General features: G+C 41.6%; 1 protein-coding gene across 3 annotated transcripts in view; it reads left to right on the plus strand.

Annotated features, from left to right (window-relative positions):
• PTPRG (protein tyrosine phosphatase receptor type G) overlaps nt 1-20443 on the plus strand; it is a 377855-nt gene that overhangs the window by 198463 nt on the left and 158949 nt on the right. For 2 of the 3 annotated variants that reach the window (XM_048957891.1, XM_048957892.1), the window contains 2 exons: nt 2969-3148; nt 7990-8138. In XM_048957891.1, the coding sequence (XP_048813848.1) occupies nt 2969-3148; nt 7990-8138 (329 nt within the window). Of the gene's footprint in view, nt 1-2968; nt 3149-4912; nt 5024-7989; nt 8139-20443 lie in introns of those variants that run through there. The other variant, XM_048957893.1, reaches the window with a different exon arrangement.

Here is a 20443-nt window from a genome sequence, read left to right on the forward strand (position 1 = left end):
AGTATGGAAACATTTTAAGCATGGAAACGAATGCTAGCACATGAGGATAGCAGATAGCACTGCTTTGGGGGTAAATTACAGATTTAGAACCAAGTGAAGATTCTGTATTTATAGAAAGAGATGTGTTGCTGTATTAAACTAATTCCAACAAGTTAAATTGGAAAAAGAAGACAGTGTGTTCTGTTTTTTGGGGGGAAGGGGGTTTAAGTGATACAAAGATTGCAAAAAGAAGAGCATGTGTTTGTTGAGGTTTTTTTAAGTGATACAAAGACATAAAAGCTTTCATATAGAAGAAGTCAGTGCTGGGAAAAATTACATTTCAGTAGGAGTCAGTGCAGGTACCTAAGTCACTTGAGGTTTTAACTCACCATGGTGCTTTGTTTGCTTATTTACCCTTATGGCTTGTTTTATTCATTTTGCTAAGACAGTTTCCACTGCAAATTGGCTGAGAGCTGGCTACACTTTAGAGAGAAAAAAAAACCTTTGTGACAAGATGCATGTAGGTAACCCTACAATCCCTGTTAAAATAGGTTGGCTTATTCAAAATTGCAATCTCCCCATTGACTGAAGGGTCACCGAAATGCTTACAGGGATGTGAGTGCTCAGCTTCCTTTGAAAGCACAGCTGAAACCACTGCGATAGCCTCTGCGAGCAGAGTGCTTTTGAAAAGCTCACCCTATGTTTATAACAAAGCCAAAAATGAGAGCTGGCAGGTTTGATGATTTTGGGCGCTACTGAACATTTTAAAGCAAATTCCTAAATTTCATGGAATAAATGCATGGTTGTATGGAAAGTAAATCTCAATTGCCAGTTAATTCACTGCAAAACAATTGCTGAGAGCATTCTGATTCAGGAAGAAAAAAAAAAAGAGTACAAGTGGAACACATTTAGTTTTCCCCACGTAGGGCTTTTAATAATTTTGTTCTCCTTAGTTGCGGTACATTGGGAAATTAACTGAAAGTGGCTTTTGCTGACAATACAAGTTGAACAATGAGATAAATGAAACTGAGCTTTTTTTAACCTGGGCAAATAATGTGAGTGATTTTTAAAGGGTGTTGCAATTTTGCTTAATTGTAGTTGAAAATAAAACACTTTCATGTCGTTTTGGTTCCCATTCAGCATTTGCACGTGATGGGTACTGCACAACATCTGATTACTGATTGAGTGTCCTGCAGCGGCCCGAGGGAAAGTGGGAAAAGTCATCTCACACTCAGACACTCATTGGAACCCTGCGCCAATGGAGCTGGCCTTCACAACCACTGGGGTTGGATGGCACTAATTGAGATTGCGTGTTTCTCAGATGCTGGGGTAATAAATGGTGCATCGTTTGCTGCTGCGTGCCTGTTGAGCAGACATGGTGACTGGGTGGTTCAGGAGGTGCACAGCTGGTGTGGCATCTGAGGGGCTGGCGGAGCAGGGGTCAGCCCTGCCCTGTAACTTGGCTGTTGTGGATGAGGGAAACCTCTTCTTTCCCATCATCAATTTCCCTGTCTTTGCATGAGAATAATGGAGCCCTGCTGCAAAGCTCTTCAGGAACTGTAAGTGAGGAGCGCTTTGCAGGAACTGTGTGCTGTTATTTCAGGAGCTTAAACTGCTGTTTGCACTCCCAGAAACATAATCTCTTAGTCTCTGTTAATACAATTTAAGAGTTGGAGCAGGAGGTCATAAGAAAAATGTGAAATTCACTGGAGATCCTCCTCTGTGTGCAGAGGTTCCTGGTGTTGTATTGCATCTGGAGCTGGTGTGTGCTGGGAATGGCAAGGTCTTTGTCTGAAACCTTTTCCTTCCACTTGCTATTTTTATTGACCGTTCTTGCTGGAGAGCTATAGAATGGGCTGAGCGAGTGCAGGTGGGGGCAGGCAGCTTCTGCAGGCTGAGCAGTGCGTTGTGCCACTGCCTCTCACAGCACCGTGCCACTCTGTGATGCATCACTGCCTTCCTTCCCATGGCAGAGGGGCCAGGGCAATCCCACTGCAAAGTTTAGCTGAACAGTTCAGGGTTAGGGATGGGGGTTAGGGACCAAGATTAACACACCAAGAAGGAATCTGGGGCAGGTGAAAGCTCCAGAACAGAAAAAGAAACTCTGCACCTCCTGTCCTTTGTGAATTGGGTGTACAGATGTGACAACAGCTGCTTCAGAAACCACTTAGAAACACTTCAGTGCATGATGCTGAGTACATCAGGACCCGCCATACACCTGGTGTGCTGGGGACAGAGGCTGCTCTGACATTGCTCCTCAGAGCTGAAGCTCATCCCTTGTTGCCCTCTGTGGCAGCCAGCGATGGGCTCGCCCGTACAGATGCACAGATTGCTTTCCAGAACCTAAACTCCTCCTGGCTAATAAATAGAAAATTTGTGTAAGAGGAACACCAAAAAGTTACAGCATTTTCCTGGCAGGTCACTGTTGTCTTCACTTCCTCCAGCAAGAGATGTCTTTTTTTCCTTTGCTGTTTTCTTCAAATTTACTAATGTCCTATTTGCTCTAATTCTTCATTTTCATTTTTTCTGGCTTTAAAACCTTCTGAAGAAATGAGATCATTAATAAAGATCGTATTATCTAATTAGAGCATTGTAGAAGAGCAAGTTAATGCCTGGCTGGTACATTGTGTATCTCTTCTAAGAAGGTAAATGCATACTCATATATCATGGCTGAAGCTTTAGGAAAGTTCCTGTAAACCCGTGCTAATTCGTAACATACGCATGAGGGAATTACAGACAGTTTTATAGAATAGTAATTAAAAAAAAAAAGAGGTATTGTTTGTTACTGCCAGAGGCAAAGTTTGAGTACTGCATGAAGCTAATGGTTTTTGATCTCTTCATAAGTTTACAAGTCTTAACCTCTTTCAGATGCACGAGGTGTAGCAGCAGTGATGTTACCTGGGGAGCCTAATGATTCATCCTCTTACTTAAGCATAATCCAGAATTAAGGAGCCACTGGAATGTTAATTTGATTTGTATTTGTTAACAGGTACCTATGGTCCCGAGCACTGGGTTACTTCCAGCGAGAAGTGCGGGGGGTCCCACCAGTCTCCCATAGACATCGTGGACCATCAGGCTCATGTTGGAGATGAGTATCAGGAACTGCAGCTCGATGGTTTTGACAATGAATCTTCTAACAAGACTTGGATGAAAAACACGGGAAAAACGGGTATGTTCTCTTCTGTTTGTCTCCATAGCCTGCCTGCAGTCAATTAGAAATTCAAGCCATGTTCCATCCTCCTCCTCTTTCATTGTTCTGTTGTTTGGGGTTTGCTTTTTTTTAAGAAAATATAATTTTCCAGAAGCTGCCTCCCATCCCTGCCTTTGCATTCTGTGCAAAGCGATTTCTGCAGATTGATTTTAAGGTTCATTTTTTAAGGCTTTTTTTGTGGGCTTTTTTTTGTGTTTTTTTTTTTTCAGTTCCCCGTACAAAATAATTCTCTTGGTAGTGAGTCGTTCCTCAGAATAAAAGGCTGTATGAGAGCTTCAAGGTGTAACCTTGAGTTATCAGCTTTGGGAGGCTGAAACATCTAATCCAAAGGAGCGCTGAGATACAAGGCTCAGACTTTGTAGGAAAGGGGAAGTTTTAGAAATCGGGAGGTTTTGGAGAAGAAAGAGCAATAAGCGCTCAGAGTAGTGGGAGCTTATGAATGTGTTTCTGATATGATTATAGCACTGTGTTCTTCACTGAACTGAATCCTCTTCTGCTCTGTCTGTTCTGGCTTCCAGAGAAAAGAACAGTGAGAATACTGCTTATTTTTACCAAAACAGTTCACCGAAAGGTCAAGGTTGATTTATATGCAAAGCTGCATGCATTTGATTACTCTTTAATTCTAAAAATGTAAAAATCAGAAATTATAAGGCCATCCTCTTCATTTGACAAGGTCAAATATTTTTAGGGAATTGGATTAAACCACTAATTAATTCAATTTTATTTATTCAAAGTATATTTTTATCTTTATTAACATTCGACATGTGTGCCTGCAGTGCTTTAGGTAACAGGTTCCTCGTCAGAGGTTTGTGGGCAAACCCGGATATGGACCTGCTGCAGTTTGCATTCAGCTGTGCCCACAGCCTGACCCACTGCCCCCACGGGCCTTTAGGTGTCAGCCACCAGGTGCTTTGGACCCAGTTCCAGGGACTTACTGGGAGGCATTGCCCCTCAGCTGAGGAGGACACAGGCCGGGATCCTGCTTTCTTTCACCGCTAAGCAAATCTGGTTAATGTAAACCACTGTTTTTTTAATGCATTACTGAGGGTTTTTTTCCAGCTTTGCTAAGAAATGCTCCTGTTTGCTCTCAAATCCTGACTTTGTTGCCCTTCGTAGCAAAATGAGGTTCAGGGGAGGCTGAATGCTGTGGAATTTGGTGCTTAATTAATCTATTTGTGTTACGTACCCTGCTCTTTTGGTCGCAAAGAGCAAGTGTAGTTATCGGCAGTAAACGTAATTAGAAATACCAAGAAAAAACGATGGTGCTTTTCTTCCAAGAGAAATGCTAATGCTACATGGTAAGTATAATAGGAACATATTGCTGCACGTATAATAGGAAACCATGCAGAACCAAAACGGCACGGTGAATGTTCCAGTCTTCATGCAGTTGGCAATGAAAGCTGTATCTTCGGTCTCCTCTGCTGGGTGATTTTAGCACCGCTACTATATTTGATTTCCTCACCCATTGGGGTGTGGATTTTTGCTGACAAGTTATTGCTTCTCAGGGCAACAGTAACTATCGCTGTTCTTGGGTAACTTACAGATTTTGCAGGTTAGGCAAAGACTCTTTTTGCCCTGCTATCATCTCCGAGTCTTCTGCTGAACTCTTAACTCCTCCCTTGATTTATCACATTCCATTCCCTTGGTTTACTGACCTTTGGAAGAAACTTGTCAGGGATTAGTTTTTAAGGTAGTAAGTGGTACAGCAGCAAACCAGGTAGGATGTTTTGGCCTATGGGCAGAATGCAGCAGCAAGTTGTGCCGGTTGTGATGTGTGTTGACAGCAGTCTTGGAGTAGATGACCACAGGAGACCTTCCTGTTGCTGACTGACAGTAAGCTGCATTTCAATTTGTGCAATGGTGATGGATGTAGAGGGCATTTCACTGCAATTAATGACTGGTTAAAGGAGATCGGGGTCTGAGGAAAAACCAAAGGCCCTTAACTTTGATTCTCATTAACTGGCAGGAAATGCATTGTGTGGGTTATTGCTATTCAGCTGCTAATTTTTTGTTTATTAGAATTGACCAATTAGTTACTTTTGTGCTTTTAAATATTAAAAGGTAAAAAGAAATTTTGATTTGTTGTGCTCTTTTTTCCTTTCTCTTCATATCATCTAAAGGGCAAGCAATGTACAGGACACAGAACTTCATTCAGAAAATGAACATATATTCATTATGCCAAATGCCTCAGCCAGAAATGCTTTGCATTGGATTGCATTGACTAATGTGGGTTTGATTTCATCACCATAGAAGCTGGTTCCCAAGTGGTAAAGATTACTTGGAGAGTAGAAGCACCTTTCATGGTTGTTGTTGCCTGTGCCACCTTTAATGAAGTGTTAGCTGGTGTCAGCTGGGCCTGAGGCTGATGGAGCTTCTGGGCACTACCCTGTGGGAGTGGAGCATCTGTGGGAGCAGTTCCCACAGCAGCAGTGCATGCACTGCGGTTTTACCCCTCCTTGGATCACTCAGAGCTTCTAATGACTCTGATAAACTCACAGGCATTGGTGCCAGAGGTGTGTTTGGGTACTCTTTGTACCTTGTGTGCATCTCAGGCTGGGTCAGAGCTGCTCTGATAAGACAAGGGAAGAGCTGCTTTGTATCCAGGCTTGGTTTTGCTCTCGAGAAGGTGGAGGATGCACAGCTCCAGCCCTGGTCCTGCACATTGCATCAATGATGGTGATCCTGGTGGTTGTGCACCACCTGCTTTGTTTTTGAAATCTCAATCATACATTAATTTTAAGCCTAGTAGTTATGGACGGCTAATTCCTTCCTGTGCCCTCTGCATGACTTACTGGATAAAAGCAGTGAATCCCAAAACCCAGTTTGGCTGCTCCAATCCCTAATACCAGAAATCACATGGAGGGAAGGGAAACCTCCAAGTTAATGGCAATGAGGAGGTGCTGCTGAGATAGGACGGTGCTAAGAACACGCGTTGTAGAGCTCAGCAGTGTAAGGAATTCTGTAAAATGAACAATTAGATGAACATTTCAGATTGTACATCCTCCTAATTATCCTTTTAATTATTCATCTGAAACAAGTAAAATGACCCCTGACAGAGCCATAAATGATTTAGGAACTATCAAATATTTATTAGATGCAACTGAATCCCCACAGAGATTTTTAACAGACGCATGCATATCTGCTTTCCTGTATTCTTTAAGTCCTCCAATTTTGTCTGTGGAATTTTGAACCAGTGAGATGTTTGGTACCTGAAATACTGCTGAGCTCATTGAGGATTTTGTAAAGGAAGAGGAGAGCAAGCAGTGGTGCTTTTTGTCACTTGTGTTTCGGGTTGGTGTAAGGATGCAGCAGTACCTGGGCGATACTGTATCCTACAGCCTCCAGACTTCCCACGCAAATGCTTTAATATGAAGGAAGTAGAACTCACGGAAGAGCCCTGTGGTGTCACTGGTGCAATGAATAAAGGCCTGAACATCACATGCACATCAACATTTAGGTGGTTTTAATATAAACAATTTGATGCTTAGACATTTCTTGGTTGCACAGTTGCACCTGAGCTGGAGCTGCTGTAGCCCGCAGTCTGTACTTGCAGGGAGCAGCCCTGCCATGGCAGACAGCCCTGCCTGCAGCATGAAGTGATTCACCAGCAGAGAAGTAGCTCCTGTTTCACAACCAGCCTCTAGATTTTTTCCAGCAGTGAATAAAACCCTCTCCGTTACATAATAAAAGCGGATTTATATTAATGTTCCTGTTGTGATGATACAGCTGGATTGAGAACAGAGAGAAATCCTTGTGGGTCGAGCTCTTCTCATTTAAAAAAAAAAAAAAAAAAAAAAGAACAACAAGCAGCACAACTTCAATCACAGGATTCTGGGCAGAGCAAGCGGTCTGCAGTGGCTTTTACAAGAACAAAATGCTAATTTTAGTTCTGTTTTTAAGTGCCAGTTTTGCAGAAAATGAGGGGAAAGGATTTGGTAAGGAGTCATTATTAGGAGTTACGCGTGTTGAAGGTGGGAGGTGCTGGAAGGGTGGGTGATCGTGTAGTGAGAGCAGTGGACAGGGATGTCAGAAAGCTGGGTTCAGTTCTTGGTGGGACAGTAGTTCTCCCTGTATCGTGTACCATTTTCCACCGTATGACTTTGCCCTCTGTTTGGACCTACAGCTTTTATTGTTGCATAAAATATAAAGGCTTTTCAGAAGGGAAAAGAAATTACAAAGAAGATCCTTTTGACCCTTACTGAATTGTGTAACAGTAATATCAGTTACTGTAAAAAAAGAACCAAAACAGTTCTGATGGGGGGCTTCTCATGAGTGGGTTTCAAAAAAGTTGTTGTCACTCTCCCTGTTTTACAGAATGGAAGAGCAAGGGGGTCGAGGAACGTACCTGCCATGTCCAGCAGTAGGGGAGGGACAGGACCCAGGCCCTTTTTCCCCTGGTAACTTAGAGGAAATACAACAAACAGAGGATCTTCTAACTGGTTATCTGCACACCTTCAGTGAATCACGAGGCCAAGCAATGTGGTCAGCCATTAGTCCCTGCAACGACATTAAATGGTTCTTGATGAAGTTTGTCGTTTCAGTCTTAATCAAAGCCCAATGGTAAAACCTGCTTGCAGAATTTGGACTTGGTGGTTTTCTGTAGCCTATATAATCACTTCTATAATTAGCCAGCATTAAATGTAGCTTTTTTTTTTTTTTTACCAGTCCCTGTGAAGAGGATAATGATGACCTCATGTTTTACTTGCATTAGAAGAAATATTCTAATATAATGAGCAAAACCTGTAAATGCTTCAAAAAACTGTGCTAAGAAGGTCTTTCTCCTTGTTCTGTGTGTGCAGTTGCTATCCTGCTGAAGGACGATTACTTTGTCAGCGGCGCCGGGTTGCCAGGCAGATTCAAGGCAGAGAAGGTTGAGTTCCACTGGGGTCAGAGCAATGGATCAGCAGGCTCTGAGCACAGCATCAATGGCAAGAGGTTCCCCGTTGAGGTGAGTGGAAAGACATGTGCTTCTGTTCTCCAAAAAAAAAAATAAAATCAGAATGTATTGCTGTAGTTTGAGACGGCTGTGAAATAGGGCAATGTTTCCTTCAGTGAACATATCACTTTCAAGGCCCTTCTGGCCCTCGCAGCACTCTATCTATCATCTCTTATGTGCTTTTGCAATGTCAGCTCCGAGCTCTGCTTTGCTCGCATTGCTAGCTCTCACGTCCCGTGGGCTGTTTCAAACTGCCACTTTTCTGGTTTCTCCCATAAGCCCCTCTGTGTATGGGAGGATCTCCTTGCAAATATCTGCAAAGTGACTTCATTGCCCTCCAAATCCTTTCTTTCCCAGGATGCTTACAAACAAGCAGCTAGCAGTGGTTTGGGAGCCATTGTGCCACGGCTTCTGCCTTTCATCAACACTGCTTCTTGCATACGTGTGGCCCTCTACTTGCATTCAAGGTTTTGCATGGTGAAATAAAGCAGACTTTATCTGGAATTACTCCTTCTTGTTGGTAATCGGATGAGTGCTTTCGAAGCAAGACGTGTCCCGCTGTGGCATGTGGACGTGAGCAGTCTGTAGGGTGCTCTGCTTGCCCAGAAGGCTCACGTGGACAGACGTGGTTTTCCTGTGAGCTGGGCCTTGGCAGAACTTGATTCAGGCCCCAACTTGCCATAATGTGTCTCCTGTGACTTCAGCCAAGTCCCTTTTTCAGAGCATGAAAATGGGATTCCAAAGCGCGAAGGGAGGTTGTAATAGACCCTAAAAAAGTGCAGTTTACATCTTTCTGCTGCAGCTGTCCAAGTGCGTGAGTTAGAACAACTTTTTTTTGCCTCCTGCTGGCACCTGAGCCTGTAGGTTGGATGGTCTAAGGCAGAGATTTATTGGTTGGTTTATTTATTGCAAGGTTTTTTCAACAGCTTCTGGCTTGATGCAGCTGTGATTTTTGGTGACTGCTACCCCCCTCAAATATCCAGAGCATGGGCCTGTTGGGCTGCTGTCTGCCTCAGTTGGCAGTGCTGCTGTTTGTCACTTAGGGTGCTGGAAGGAGCACTGTGGAAGCCTTCAGTCAGCTCCTCTTCTGAAATTTGAGGGAGTCAGGGTGGTAAAGGAGCCTGGGCCTTCTTTCTGGAATCAGAAATAGTATTGCCACTGCACAAACCCTTCCTTATGAAGCTATCCTGATGCTGGCTTGATCAATAGAAGTTACTTTGAGGAGGAAAAAAAAAAAAAAAAAAAGAAAATTCTTAAAAAATAATTTCCCTTTTGTTTAAATATTCTTTATTTACTTTTCAGCTGTTTGGAATGCTTATTTTATCTGCTTTAAAATTAAAAAAGAAAAAGGAAAAGAAGAATTTGCCCTTCTGAATTCTGTCACTGTTTATGAATGCTGTGCAAAACAATTTTCTATATCAGATAGGTTTAGTGTTAATCCTTATAATGAAAATGTAATTTTCCAAGTGATTTGTATTCATTGCTATAGCATGAGCCTCTGATCTCTGGCCTTTCAAAGTATGAATGCATTCAGCAGGATTCCCACAGATTTTTCTTTTCTGTTTTTATAAGGGAAGAGCATTTTCCTAAGCAAGACTTTCCTTATTGCTTTGCTATGTACCACCTCTCTAAGATTTCCAAATTTTGTCTACTTCATTAAATCATGTGCTGGAAAGGATTTTCCTGGGTGGATTTTGAGAGGTGCTCAAAATATCCAGTAGGTCGCAGGTGATAAAACTGTTTTCTTCTCACAAAAGTAGTTCTCACAGCTGAGATTTTACCTCTCAAGCAGTAACTGTACATGTGTGCATGGTGCAGCTTTTAATTTGGAGCACTAATTGTAGTTCAGCATGCAACTGCCTGATGCTGGGAGATGTGTGCCAGAAATGCTGTGTTTCATTTCAGAAATAACATTTCTAGGTAGGCTTTGGAAAGGAAAAAAGCAAAATCCCATCCTACAGAAAGTAAAGCCCAAATCAGTCTGACTGTTCTGAGTCCCCGGGCAGAGGTAAGGGTTTTAAAGAGTGCACACAGGTATCGATGTGCCAGGTCTGCATCAGTTATGGTGGAAATGCAGTTGAAAGCAACCATTTTCTGAGTCTAATTGAGAAACCAGATGTGGACTATGCAAAATCCATCAGTTCCAAAGCACGTCCCAAGGGAACACAGATAAATCAGCATCTTCCATAGACTCTGCTCTGTACGCTGAAGTTTGGACGGTTTTTTCCTCTGGGAAACAAACTGCTTGCTGATAGTCTTTTTTTCTTGAAAAGGATACAGAAAGTAATTAGAAATGTCAGATATAATACAGAGCATTATTGTTTGACCATGTTGTTTGGTTTTTATTATTACAACTAATGTGTCAGATGGTAAGGCTGTCTACGTTAATTGGTTTCCTTCATTGAAGCCCATCTGGATCATATTTTTTTGTGATTTATATGTTAAATTAGTTGGTAAGATATATGAGAACGTCCTTTTGTTTCCTACTTTAAAGGCGTGTTGGATCAAAGGCGTATTATCTTGCAGCACTTTTTTGCATATGTAGCATATTGTGATTCCTTTTTAAACCATGGCATATGTAATGGTATTCTAAATGGTTTCCTTCATTATATGGTCTTGATTGCTTATTTATTGATTAGATTTTCCTTGACGATACTTTATCCTTATGAAGTCATTATGAACTTGGCTTTCTCTGAAGTATCATTTACGAGTGGAGATGAACATATGTCTCCAACTTCTATCCATGATCAGAAGCCAGTCCGTGACACCAGGCCTGGTCAGCATCGGCTTCGAGTTTCTTTTTTCCTCTTCCTTGCCATTTTTGCATCCTCATCTGTGAGGTCAATAAAACTAGTGCTGCGATGCTGAAGATTAAAGCAAGACCATTAGTGCATTGCTGTGCCAGTGGAGCGTGAATCCTAATGAGGATACGGGCTCTGTGCCAGTTTAGAAAAAGTCTCCCTCCTTTTTTTCCTCAAGTCAAGAAAAGTTTTTTGACATCGCAGTCTCTAAATTTTAATGAATTGCTGACTCCTTTGTATTTTGTTGTTGTTCTTCTCCGTTATAATTACTCGAGTTTTTCTTTTGCTTTCTGAACTTGAGGCTCTACAAACAAAGATGCAAACGCCAGAAACCATTTAAATGGCGAAGTGACAAAACTGCAGTAAAGAAGCAGTTTCCCTCAGGCCAGGAGAGAACCCAGGTTCCCCTCATTAGAGCCAAGAGGAATAATTGCAGCCCTTTCATCTCTCGTGCCATTGCCTGGCTCCCAGCCCTGCCTGCTGCGGGCCGTGCTGGTGGCTCAGGCTCCTGCTGGGGGAAGCCCGGCGCTCGGAGCTGACGCAGCAGCGCTGCACTGGCGATGCTCGCTGCCGCCATCCCAGCATTGCTGGGATTCTGAGCTGCCTCGTACTCATTTTTATGCAAAATGCTGATTATTTCTGTGAAGAGCAGAAATCAGAAGAGTGATTTTAATCATGACTGTGTTAATTTGATGTGAGCTTTGGCTGTTTATGAGCTTTCTCTTTAATGGCGCTAATTGTCGGTTATAATGTGAACACCATTATGTAGTAATATACAGTAATTTATTTAGTAAATGAGAATCTTATTCCAAGGACCATACTGCAATATGCCACAGAGACCTCATCTCTTTAATCTTACATGAACAAACTTGCACTTTCTAGGCCAGATTGGTTATAGGAACATCAGCTTTTCTTCTGGAAAGCAGTGTGATTTTGTTGTACCCACAAGCACCAGCATGCATGTTTTTGGAGATCACTAGTTCTTCATTTAAAGCAGACAATAACAACAACAAAATATACAACTGAAAAAGAAAACCAAACCCACAAAGCATTCCAGCAGAAAATGAAGAGCTAGCACTCTTTCATGTTGATTAACGAGCTTTTACATTACGATGATTGATTCATTTCATGAAATTATTATTATAAACAATCATTTGCATTAATAATTTTTGTTCTCCTTTAAGCATGTTCCTTAGAAGACCTTCCAGGTTCTAATGGTATCTTTGTTCTTGCTATTTCTTTGATTTTCTTCCCTTTCCCCTTGAGTATACATACTAACTTCAGCGCTGTAGATCTCCAGCTAGTTGCTCTAATTTGAATGCTCAGATCTCCTTGCCAAAGGTTATCACCATTCACTATCTTACCTCTCATTATATCAGTTAAATTCTCATGTTTTATATTATCACAGACGGAAGATAATCAATGTTGTTAATGTAGAAAAGATGTGTGGTACTCAGTGCACAAAAGCCTTTATTACAGGATATGAACTGAGACCGGCTCGTGTTCTGGGGGTCGTCCTGAATGGTAATTCTTTCTGTGATCTCTAAAGTGTTACCTACTGTATTTCTCCAGGCTTTCGTCCTCTGGTAGATGATGGGATATGTGCTACTTAGAGTCGGGTCCTTTCTTGTTAAGTTTTAATGAATTTTTTTCAAGTTCCACCCTTGCTGCATTTCTAAGTTCTTTTGGGTTTGTGTGTGGTGTTCTTTCTACTTTTTCCTTTAATATATTAAAAGGAGAACAGATCGCAGTATGTTTTCTTGATATCCAGGAGAGAAGTAGCACCCTACGCTGCTGTGGTGCAGTTAGGTTTATTATTTCTGGCATCCAGCATCTCTGGTAATTTTGCAGAAATCTCTGGTGTTGGCTTTGAGTACAAGTAAAGACTGATTGTGAAGTAGGGTGCCAGCACTGGTTTTATTCCCTTATATTTTGTTTAGTAGTTGCTCTTCAAATTTCCTTGCTTCCATCTGGCAGGATGTAGCAAAGTAGAAGTCAATAAATGATGGAAGGACCTAAAGAGGGCCATTGGGAATACATCACAGTGAGATACGTTGACTGTCTGAAGTAGTTTTACTGTAATATGCTCTCTGAGGACCAAATCCTCAGTTATATGGGGTTTCTTAGAGCTCCCAGTGACTTTGATGGGAGACGTGCTGGTGAAACTGAGTACAGATTTGGCTCCATACTCACGCTGTCTTGGCTGTAGAGTGCTAAGGGAATTTAGCTTGCACTGCTTATTCTGTCTGCACCTCTGACTTAATCATTCAGACATGGAGATGGCTTGAGGATTTTCAAATTTCATTATTTTTTCTTTTTTGTTCCAAAGTGACAATTTGCAGAATTTTTAAATCTCTTCTCCTACTGTTTATCTGCCCTTTCTCCACAGTCTTCTAGGAGAGCCGTAAAATGATCTGAAAATACAGGATACTAAAGATCCCCAAGATGTTGCTCTGCCTTACCTCTTTACTCCTCTTTACTTTTCAGCACCTTTAGAACTTGTTCAGGTTTCTTAGCATCAGGAAATCAGTGGGATGTAATTTTAAAACACGAAATAGATGGATATTGGCTGAATACATGGCTGAGTTTGTATCATGTTGTGCTGCAAAGACTTTGAGCAGTGCAATCAAACATAATCTTACAACTGTTCGTTTTACTGTTTTATTTTCCTTACTGTAGCTGTTGCATTGACTCCTCACAGTTATCTTTAGTGCCTCCCATACACTGACAGGAGAATCAGTGGAGGCTTTAATTAATGACTTTATTGCAATCAAGGTTCCATTTTAGTGCAGAATGCTTCATCTTGCAATAGTGAAATATTTAGTCTCCATCTGGCTGATCTTTTTTGTGAATGCCCTGTGATAATTAAGAAGAAACATGAGAGAATGGTCTGAAATTAAAATATGTTTAAGTGCAAAGGTGAGCATGTTGTGGGACTGTTTGTGTATAAACCTGCACCAAAACCAGGGACGTAACAGCCCTGTGTTTTTATGGCTGTCTTCCTGCTGTGTACCAGGCCCCTGTGATTTCTGGAATCAGTTGCAAATGTTGCAATGCATCCAGACTCTTATTTCAAAGTAACTATTCCACAACGTGATATAGATGTTCTTTCTATATTTGATAGGAATGTCCTGCTTCTCCCAAAGGATTTCCGCTCTCTTGCTGAAAAGCTCTGAGTTAGTAGCACCTCACTGCAATTACAGTATGTTAATGATGAGTTAAGAGTTGTACATTCCTCTGAGCATAAATCCCTGATTTTCAACGTGATTAACTGGGATCAGGAAACAGTGACAAGGAGAAGGAGGATCAGATGGGGGGAAAATAAGAGATAAGAGGCTGACAGCCAGCTCCTGTTGTAAAGGAGAGTTATTTTGAATAGGAGAAAAATCAATACAAAGGTTGGAGAATTTGACAGAGTTATAAGAGGTACTTTAATGAAAGGTAGCAGATTCAATAGGATTGTTACTTGAAATGTGGGATTGTCTAAGTTAGAAAAATAGGACTGTCTCTTCCTAGCTCTAAAGGTGAGCTTTATGTGCTGAGCTTGTTGGGTATTTAGGGCACCGTGTTTAATGTCATTCACTCTAGGCGCTTGGTGTGGTGAGAAAAGCATGTGTGGGAGCCTGCTGTATTCTGTTCTTCTGGAAGAGTTATGAGATTATGAAGGGGAAGGAGCAGAGCAGCAGATGGTGGCTATTTCTGCTGCTTCACCCTGCTCAGTGGCTACCAGAGAACATCTGCAGAGGAAAAGCAAGGCATCGTGGTGAGGAGGTCTTGTTTTCTGTGACTTCGTTTGGCCCTGGATGTAAGGGACAGGTAGACTTTGACAGGGGCATTTAGCAGGAATTCCCCTCAGTAAGTCCATCTCAGTCACTTCCCCAGTGGTGACAATGAGAGGAAAGCAGGAGAGCTGTGCATGACAGCTTTCTAACTCAGGTTAGAGCCTCAGCCCCTCTCTGTGCAAGTGCATTTTGGTCACAAGCATCCTCTTCCTTCATTGTGGCTGGATTTGAATTAAGCAGATCAGATTGTGTGTGCATTTCGTGCTCTGCCAGGTTGTTTGTCCCAGGACATCAGCTAAAGACACGATGGGCTCTGTAAGTGCTCAGTGTTACCTCTTCCTTTAGGCGAGTCTGACAGTCCTGGGTCTTAGGAACATCTTCCCCAAGAGGTGTATAGCTCTTTGAAGTCATTCCAATAAGACCCCTTGAAATAACAAAGATAGATAACATCTGGGAAAAAAATGAAAAACAAAAGTTGCACAAATGTGTTCAGAAATGATAATGTTTCCTTGGCACTCAAAAAAACACCAAACCAAACCAAAACCTTACTGCAGTTAGTGGGCTGGTTGCTAACTTGTCTGCCAGTTTTTCCCATGGAAGTCTTTTCACTGGGTCTCAAACAGTGGGAATAGATATCACCAATTTAGTTGTGATATTGTTAATTGTGATTTAAGGAAGTAAGCAGGAAATGATTTAAATTGTCATTTTTACTGGTGCTTTACTGATTGCATTTTTGTGGGTTTTCTTTTCCTGTAGAATTCTAAACAGTTGCTGTAATTTCATACCAAGAGAATACATTGCATCAGATGGTTGTTGATTTTTTTTCCCAGTTAGGAAACTTGGTGCATTTATTCAGGTTTTACTTTCTTCTGTTTCACCACACTAAAGAAGTGTTTTCTCAGGGATGATGATCAAAAGCTCACGTCAGCCATGAGGAAAGATGCATCTTGTTGTTTGGTACTCACAGCCCTGAAAAAGTTTTCATTAAAAGTGATTTAATATTGAGGGTGACTGAGAGCTTTTTAATTCTGGCCATGAAATGCATTCACTGCAGACTGTGCTGATTGCTATTATCTTACTTACACTCAGGTACCCTCCCAAATGGGTCCCTCCTCTCATATGTTGCGTTTGAAGCCCCTTGGGCCACAGTGTCTCTTTGCAGGGTTCGTGCACTGCCTGCCCCAGTGGAATTCCTGCTCTGGGATACAGTGTTCTTCCACTGCGATAACCACAGACTTTGCAGGGACGAATTGCTTTGTTTTTTCTATGATAAAGCTTCACATGATGTAAGAGATCAGGCAGCAATATGAATGTAGCCCTTGTTATTTTCCCCTGTTCACAGGCATTGTATTTTCCAGACAGGATGGGAAGGTTAACCAAAGTTGAAAAAGGATCTAAAACACCGCAAGTGTTTATTGTCTGGTAGAAATAAAATAACAATTGACTGATTGAAAAAGAGAAAGGTATGTGTTTGTTTATGCTTCGAAACATACAGCATTCATCTCTTTGCAGAGAAAAAGCAATTTGGGTGAAACAGTCGTATCCCCAAATAACTGTGTCCTCTTATTCCCTACTTTTCTACCCAGCTTGATAAACAAAAATCTTTGTTGTTTGACTAGTTGAGTTTTTCAGCACATGCCACTAAAGATTACGTCTTTTTTTGTCACAATCCCATCTGTATTGGCTGTCCTCAGAGGTGCCTTCCTCTGTGCTCTTGCTGTAGAAAGCAGGTAAAGGGGGCCCTCATTTCCAGGAAATGCATCACTCTTTCTGCTTGCACTATCTACAGTTTGCTCACTCATTCCCTCAGCAGGAAAACCTTTGGTATAGTTTTTCTCAAAGAGGGCTTGGGTATCGTTGTCCATTGACCATTGATTTTTTATAAAACAGCTCCTGATTTACTCATTTGTAAGAAATATGAATTTCGGCTTCCTGCCAGAGTTTATAAATAGCATTACCAGGAGGGAGAGAGCTTTTGCCCCCTGCATTGGGCTAACAGTTTGTTAATAGTTCAGTCAAGCATAGAAAATGGAACCTGATCTGCCAAAACAGCGTTAGTAATTCCAGAGGGGGCTGTTATAATTGTGCAGGAAAAGATGTTTGAAACTCTCCCCTGAATGAGTTAAGGATGAATCATTCTTTTCTGGGACTGGAGGGGATTCAGTTTTTGAACAGACTCTCAGACGCCAACTGAAACGTTGAAAAGCAAGAGCTCCCTTCCTTCTCACCCTGGGTAGTGAGTTAAAAATCTGCATTAGCATCAGATCTATCACATGTCTGGTTATGGAAGGGAGAGACAGCTTTGGGATGTGATTGTGGCAGGGATAGATTAAATTACGTGAATTTTGTCATTTTTGTCTTCATAGAGCCTTCAACTGCATCCTGTGTTTTGAAGTTAATACCTGCAGTACTGCTTGTGTTTGCTGTTTACTGTAATTGGTGATTTCAGTTGATCTCAGATGATTTTATTCCTACATCAAGATCTTCCATTCCTTCAGGGTGGCAATGCCTACAGCTAAGATCAATTCAGTGCTCTACACCTGTGCCAAGGGCAATACGGTTCCCCAAGAGTGGCAGATTTGACTTTTTAAAATGCAAAACTAGCCATGGATAAGTAGCCAGAAGGGCAGAAAGTATCCAAAAAGAAGATGAAACCTCTTTTCCATAGTTTCTTATCAGCATGGTTGAAAAGGAAATTCTGGTCTCTTTTCTGTTAGGTCCAGAGCCTCTTAGGGCAGGTAGTAGTGCTCTCACGGAGAGGGCGGTTTGCTGAGCAGTGAGTGACACTTCTAATCTTATGGTGGCATGTAGCATAATATCCCTTAAGAAAAGAAAAATTGTCATTATGTCCAGTTTAGAATAGGAGACTGGAGATAACAGGAATCTTTAAAAAGATTCATTTGAAATTCTTTGCTTGAGAGGTCTCATTCTGTTTGGGAGGCAGGAATGTGAGTGGTCAATTAATGAGCTGCATTCAAAAGATGAAATTTCAAGAGAGTAAAAATAAAACCCATTATTTCCTGAACATAGGGTCACCCATCCTCAAATCCACAGTTGTGCCTTTTTCCTCAACCTTGTCTATTATTCCTCTTGTTCTTGGTTTAACTAGGAAAATTTTAGAGACCTTTACCTCAAGGAAATACAGTAGATACTTTCAGTCCGATCAGTCATGATGTTAAACCACATGCTGTTTACTCAGTAATGCTGAAAGCTACATGCTGCTGTTGCTGGCATGCCATTTATGAAAGGTCTGTTAGCCCTCCCACTGAACCATATGGTGATTTATCTGTCCATTTAGTAGCTGTAAGACCAAGACCCAAACTGGTCAAAACTAAAAATGGCTATTCCTCCTGTTGCTTTCTGATAAAATGTTCCCATTTCTATTCTCTTTGTAGCACGAGGGTAGTCAAACTCTTAAATGTGGTCTCTACATTATTAGCAGAGTCAGATCAGGTGTTTTCCAGTCATGGTGAAGTAAGGTAGAAATGGAAAACATTGCTGGTTATAGAAACACTGCAAGGAATCATTTGGCAGCAATCAGAAGTGGAAAGGGCAGTAGAAGAGAAATAATTAGCAAGAATAACTTTCAGGTGTTGACAACCTGGCATGTCTTCCTAGCAGTGAATGAATTCACCTGATACCAGGAGATAGCCATCTGATAATGGCACTCATAAGATCAATACATCGATACCTTATCCTTGAAATGGTATTTTAAGTCTATTCTTAGGTGCATTTCTTTACTTCTGTAAAGTTATAGCAATCTGGGATTTGAGATAATGCATTCATTACAGTCTTATCGGCCCTTCATTTACTGTATTTTAATGTAGCTGCCATGATTGCTGGAGAAGGATGCTCAGTAAGCTTAATCTGCTTATACTCCAAAAAGATAGGATGCTCAAATGATTAAACTCAAGCCTCATACAGAACAGGTTGGAGAGTTCGCAGTGCTTACAGTGGCAAGGCATTTTGTGCATGAGGTGTTTCAGCTGCAATTCGAGTTGCTGGCTCTGCAGACCTCGTGGTGGGGAGCTGGGCACAGCAGAGGTCTTGCTTTTGTACATTGACATTCTGCCCAGGCTCTCACACCCCTAATAATGCTGTAGTGTTGCTGGGTTAAACCCAGCACTGCTTCTTTCTGTTAATGTATCTCCTGGGTCCACTTTTCTTTTGATCCTGGAGAATGATTTGGAATTATCTGTGGGATTGTGATGCACACCCAGGACATAGAAATAGCATGTGCGTGCTTGAAATAATGCTCATGGAGATAAGTAGTATGTGTGAATATATGTGAGTACAGAGGAATATTTAGAGCTGTATTTTCTCTGTATAGATTCACCAGATTCCCTATACGTGTGCATTTCAAAAGAATTTAAACTGGGTTAGAAGTTTCGTGGCCAATGAGTGTTGCTGTAAGGATGGGAGATACGCAGCGGGACAGTGCTGTCCCTGACTGCACCACGTGTGTGTTTCTCTATCGAGGGTGAAGCTCAAGCCAAAGACCTATTTATCCAACAGCAGCAACACTGGGTGGGAAGTATTCAGCACTCTCAAACCCAGTAGGTTTTGTTCATTTGAGCAGTTTGTGCCTTAGAAGATGGAGGAGGAGATCAGAAGTGGCAGGATTTGAATAGGACCTTCAGTGTGATGCACGCAGTGTCCTTAGGAGCAGTCGCAGCCTGGTTTCTGTTGACAGGTATGGCGACAGCTCTGAGGAATGACAGGCACTTCAGTGAATCACTAAATTGATTTGATAATCAGTAAGTGAATTTGCTAAGAGCGGTACTACGCATCTTCTTTGGGGCTTGGTTAACCCAGTGACAGCTTGTTTTATATGTACTTGGAGGCTTTAGTTTATTTTTCCTTCTCTTTTTCCCGGTGGAAGCTGTACACAGAGTTACTGCCAAATAAAAGAAGCCGTTTCTCCTCTTTGGCTGTAAAACTAACCTGAAGACAACCAGACCTGGCTTGTACAATATGACCAGATAAAGGTGATCATCATCATTGGGCCTGTCATCTTTACTTGCCTTTGACAGTGCTGTAGTATTCCATCACCATTGCCCTCTGGGTGGAAAGCACCAGCACTGCTGGCAGTCTTTGATTCACAGGGAGCTGTTTCTGATGGAGTTGCTCTGCTTTCCTGCTGCTTTTCCCCTGCTGGTTGTGTACCCTGTTGACTTACCTTGCCCTTCAGGCAAGGAGATTTTTTCCTTCTCCAGTGGCACAACCGTTGCTGCATACAGGTTCCAGTATCTCCTATTTACTGTATTAGCAGAAGCTTGACATAGGACAAGTCTGTCAAATTAAAAAGCACTGCCTCCAGCATCAGCAATACTTATTAGAGCTTATGCTGGTTTATGTTGGAGCTATTCAGGAGTGGGATTTTGCTCCTGGCAATAAAGAAGGGAGATACAATTCGTAAAGGCTTAATATGTATTTTTTTCTGGTTCCATGGCAATGTCTGCATTGTTTGCTTGGGTTCTGATTAGAAATACATCTTTTAGGTAGCACTTGCTTGCCCAACTATTAAATATAGCATCTTTTTTTTTTTTTACTTGTATACCTTCGTAATTGTCCTGTGTTCTCATGACATAAGTTGAAACTGTGTCCTTCATACCACGATGCTCAAACGATTTCCTTTTCAACAAAGAGTGTGTAATAAAGGTTAAGAATGATTTTTGCAATCCATGCATTTAAGTATACATTACTATCTGTTTTAAGGATGGATAATCAATGT

The sequence above is a fragment of the Lagopus muta genome, chromosome 11 (assembly GCF_023343835.1).
Source record: "Lagopus muta isolate bLagMut1 chromosome 11, bLagMut1 primary, whole genome shotgun sequence".
NCBI lineage: Eukaryota > Metazoa > Chordata > Aves > Galliformes > Phasianidae > Lagopus > Lagopus muta.